Genomic DNA, 5,284 nt, shown 5'->3' with positions numbered 1-5,284 from the left:
TCAGGGATAAGAGAGCACTGTCTCATTTGTGTAATGATCTTTAACCCTTCCAATTACCCCTCCCATCTCAACTTTATTTTCAATTCAACCCTGAAGGACAGATGGGAAAGGCAAGTGGAAAACTTTAAAGCCTGGAGAAACAGTGATTTCCTCTAGGACTGTAGTTTCTCCATTTACTATCTTTCTACTTGACAACATTACAGAAATATTTAGAGTAGATTTTTATAAACTCCAGGGGATTTTCCCAGTTAACATTAAAACTTCTAAAAACTTGTCAGAGATACAATTATTCTTCTATTTAGCTTCTTATAAAAATATAAAAAGCTGAGCAAAAAAACCACAACCCAATTATAAAGTTAATATACAAAATGTATTCTATTTTTAAAATGGCACAGAATGAAAAAAAATTCTTCAGGCTGATAAGTGCCTCATTCCCAAACAGGGACTTCAAATTGATCAGATTCTCTTGCAGGCAAAAGCATCGCAGCAGTCTGATTTACTGGAATATCGCTCTTTGAACACGCACACATTCAGGTTTGTTAAATATATCCTCTTCTGCTTCTGGAGTTAGTTGGATGTTATCTCTGACCGGGGACAGGGGCTTCTTACAAGAAGGAAGCTTTTCGGAATCTCTGCAAAATACAATAAAATAAATTTGGTATTTTTAGGGTACTGATTATGAGAGAAGAAATAGTCTACCTGGACAAAATAGAGGAATATGAAGAGGATAAGACCGTGTACTGTATAATTTCGTTCAATTCATTATATAACACAATCAGCTTCTCCTGTGAGCACTCCCCATACTTTCTGAGTCTCACTTCTTAGTGCCTCTTCTTGCTTTCAAAATCACCATTCAGTGTAGGTGCTGGGCCACCACTCGATATATTAGCTAAGGCAGAATGATTCCAATACTTTAATTCTTTTCTCCTTAGTGCCCTTCTCAAGTATGGTTAAGAACCAATATAAGTGAAGCAGGAACAAATGGTTAAGCCCTGGTGAAGCCCTACCTTTTTTTTTTTTTTTTTTCTTTTTTGAGACAGGCTTGCTCTGTCATTCAGGCTGGAGTGCAATGGCACGATCTTGGCTCACTGCAACCTCCACCTCCCGGGTTCAAGCGATTATCTTGCCTCAGCCCGAGTAGCTGGAACTACAGGCAGCACCACCACGTCTGGCTGATTTTTGTATTTTTACTACAGATGGGGTTTCACCATGCTGGTCAGGCTAGTCTCATACTCCTGACCTCAAGTGATCAGCCTGCCTCAGCCTCCCAAAGTGCTGGGATTACAGGCGTGAGCCACCGTGCCCGGCCTAAGCCCTATCTTTTATTCTCCTCTCAGTTGTTTTTTCTTTTTTCTTTTCTGGAAGGAAGCTATCTATAAAAATTAATCCTGTTATGAAGATATTACAGGTAATTCTATCTCCTGTCAACAAAAATTAAACACCAGTAAGTCTTTTTTTCTCAAAGGTATTTAAGAATACTGTTGCACCCTTAATTTCTCTCTAGCAACAGTTTTTAAAGCATGTTCCATGACCCCTGGAGAGTCCCAAGATCCTTTCAACAGGTTTCCAAGATCAAAACTATTCTTACAATATTCAGACTTTGTTCCTCCTTTCCACTGTGCTGACACTTGAATGGATGTTGCTAAAGCAGAACTGAGTGAAACTGCTGACAACTCGGTGTCAATCAAGACGGTGGCATCACACTGTACAAGTCATACCAGGACTATTTGTATTCTCCACCTCCGTGCACTTGCAGCTAAAGAAAAGTCTCAAAAATGTTCTTGATGGAAGCCGTAAAAATCACTAATTTCATTACATCTCAACCCTTTGGTATACTTCAAATTTTTTTTAAAATTTTTTTGAGACAGGGTCTCGTTCTGTTGCACTCTGGCTAGAGTGCAGTGCCGCAATCTCAGCTCACTGCAACCTCCACCTCCTGGGCTCAAGCAATTCTGCCACTTCAGCCTCCTGAGAAGCTGGGACGATAGGCACATGCCACCACGCTCGGCTAATTTTTTGGTATGCTTTTTAATATTCTGTGGCAAAGTGGAAAGCACAAACACAACACTTCTATTGTGTATAGAAGTATGATAGTTTATATCAAGTAAAAGCATGTGACACTAAGGTCATTCAGGACTTCTCTAAAATGAACAAAAAGGGGCCAGGCGTGCTGGCTCATGTCTGTAATTCCAGCACTTTGGGAGGCTCAAGCAGGTGGATCACTTGAGGTCAGGAGTTCGAAACCAGCCTGGCCAACACAGCGAAACCTGATCTCTACAAAAAATTAAAAATTAGCAGGGCATGGTGGCAGGTGCCTGTAATCCCAGTTACTTGGGAGGCTGAGACAGGTGAATCACTTGAACCCAGGAGGCGGAGGCTGCAGTGAACTGAGATTGTGCCACTGAACTCCAGCCTGGGTGACAAAGAGAGACTTTGTCTCAAAATAAATAAACAAACAAACAAACAAATAAAATGAACAAAGAGAGTCTGTTACTTTAAAGAAAAATAAATAACAGTATTTGTTGCTAATGATAAAATTCAAGCTTTCAAATGAAAATTAAAATTTTGGAAAACATATCTGCCACACAATGGTTTTCCAATGTTAAAGGCTTCGTTGATTGTGACTTTTTTCTTATATTGTATAATAAAATATATCAATATTTGGAAGTACATCTCAATGACCCAATATTTTCCAAATGACCAACTCATGATGTTACATGTAAAGGATGCATTAAAAGTGCACCAGTGTAGGCCAGGCAAAGTGGCTCACACCAGCAATAAAAAATTAAATAATTAACTGGGGGTGGTGGCATACGCCTGTAGTCCCAGCTACTCAGGAGGCTGAGGCAGGAGGACTGCTTGAGCTTAGGAGGTCGAGGGTACAGCGAGCCATGATTGTGCCATTCTACCTTAGGCAACAGAAGAAAGGTACACCAGTGGACTGTAATATAACAGAGTACAAAAAGTCAGTCGATATGGTTTCATATTCTACACTACAACTAACCTTAAGAAACTACAAGTTGTTGAATTTAGACATAACAGCAGAGAAGAAAATTTACCATTATCTAAAAGGGCTATCAAAATATATATTTTCTAACTACAAATATGTCTATTTCCTTCATACACTCAACCAAAACACCAAATCATAACAGATCAAATGTAGAAGCAGATATAAGAATCCAGCTGAGTTCTATTAAGCCAGATAGTAAAGATTTGCAAACTAGACAGTAAAGATTTGCAAAATGAAATGTAAAACCGTGCCACTTTTTTTTACCTTTTAGGGGGATTTGGAAAATATAGCTATTTATTTTTTAAATGTACCATCTACATTCATATGTAATAGGCTTATCGTTATTTTAAAATTAATATTTTTAAACGTTCATTTCAATTTCTATGATGGGTAAGTGTTGACAAATATAACCTACATAAACCAAAGTGTTTTGGGGCCTTTAATAATTTTTAAGAGTATAAAGCATTCCTGAAAATAAAACGTTTGAAAACTGCTGTCATATGGTTTAATCCTAGACTTTGCACAATGGAAAATAAGAAACGATTGTCTAGCACTTACTTATTCACAAAGTGTTTCCTACTCATACCACCTCATCTATGACAATATTTCTATTAGGTAAGGTTTAATCCTATCATTCCATATAATTAAAAAAAATCTTTTATTAAACTTAGCACATTTCTTTTATTGAGAATGAGAAAATAGCTATAAGGTAATGCTACTCTGCAGCTAATTTTGTGGTCTAACAGAAGGAAGTATTATGGTTAACAAAAATTTAACTATATAGAGGATGAATTCTTTTAAAGCAGTGCTGGCCACATACACTGCAAATCTGGCAAATTCATCATATAAATCCAATGAGTCTCCCCGTTTTAAGATTGATAAATTAGAGAAGTATGATATAGCACTGTACTTCTACCCCTTCTTTAAAAATCTTATTTTCAGCCAGGTGCAGTGGTTCATGCCTGTAATCTCGGCACTTTGAGAGGCCGAGGCGGGCAGATCACCTGAGGTTGGGAGTTCGAGACCAGCCTGACCAACATGGAGAAACCCTGTGTCTACTAAAAATACAAAATTAGCCGGGCACGGTGGTGCACGCCTGTAATCCCAGCTACTTGGGAGGCGGAGGTTGTAGTGAGCGGAGATTGCACCATTGCATTCCAGTCTGGGTAACAAGAGCGAAACTCTGTCTCAAAACAAAACAAAATAAAATAAAATTAAATTAAATTTTTTTCTCTTTACAATCCTGAGATATAAAAAAAGGAAGGCAAGAGACTTAAGGCCTAGGAAAGCAATTTGCTTAACATCAGAGAGCCCCCAAAACCAGACTGAAAACTGTTTTTTTTTCAGTTTGCCGTCTTTTTATGAAAAGAAGGTATAGAAATTGAAATTAAGTATAAAGAATCAGTTAAAGGGAAGAGAGAAAAATAATTATTTTATAGTGAGAGAAACAAAACTTGACTCATACGAAACTAGAAAGAGTTGGGAGAAAGGGATGGAAATTACAGAAAATAACAGTTTATCTTGTTTCAGAATAAGAAACAAGGCAACTCACTTTTTAAATCCAAAGTTTTTCCAGAGCTCATTGAGTTTGATCTGTAATCCCGGCTTGTTCTCGGCATTATGATGCTTTCTCTTCTGGATGCTTGCTGGCTTCTTGCTCAGCCCACTGGCTCTGGCAGGTCCTAGAGGTTTGATCTTGGTTGTAGAAAGAGAGTCTGCAGAACTGGATTTATATAGCCCAGGAACCTGAAGATTAAACACCCATTTTAAGGCCATTTTGTTAAAGCAACTCACTTTAATTTCAAACTATTCTTATTTATTGAGATGGAGTGTCGCTCTGTTGCCCAGTCTGGAGTGCAGTGGCGCGATCTCAGCTCACTGCAACCTCCAATTCCCAGGTTCACGCCATTCTTTTGCCTCAGTCTCCTGAGTAGCTGGGACTACAGGCGCCTGCCACCATGCCCAGCTATTTTTTTATATTTTTAGTAGAGACGGGGTTTCCCTGTGTCAGCCAGGATGGTCTTGATCTCCTGACCTCGTGATCCACCCGCCTCGGCCTCCCAAAGTGCTGAGATTACAGGCATGAGCCATTGCGACCGGTCAAACTATTCTTTATACATAAGAACAAAATAACCCATAAGCAATGGTAAAAATGTGCTGTTTATAAACGTCTATTACAGAAGTCATCATGAATTATTTTAACAGGTAACAGTAAACCTGGCGTAAAATTTAAAAGTTCTCTCTTTTGTAAAGGAACAGAGAACAAAATGAATC

At 38.5% G+C, this 5,284-nt stretch overlaps 1 protein-coding gene across 1 annotated transcript in view; it reads right to left on the bottom strand.

Annotated features, from left to right (window-relative positions):
• Positions 1-351: 351 nt before the first annotated feature.
• Positions 352-5,284, bottom strand: part of EXO1 (exonuclease 1) — a 62,593-nt gene continuing 57,660 nt past the window's right edge. Inside the window, exon 15 of the mRNA XM_011990034.1 lies at positions 352-632. Coding sequence (XP_011845424.1) covers positions 497-632 — 136 coding nt within the window. The 3' untranslated portion in view covers positions 352-496. The remainder of the gene's footprint in view (positions 633-5,284) is intronic.

This window comes from Mandrillus leucophaeus, unplaced genomic scaffold (assembly GCF_000951045.1).
Source record: "Mandrillus leucophaeus isolate KB7577 unplaced genomic scaffold, Mleu.le_1.0 Scaffold367, whole genome shotgun sequence".
Lineage (NCBI taxonomy): Eukaryota > Metazoa > Chordata > Mammalia > Primates > Cercopithecidae > Mandrillus > Mandrillus leucophaeus.
Note: the sequence above shows the minus strand (reverse complement) of the source record. Positions and strands in the feature narration are given on the sequence as shown.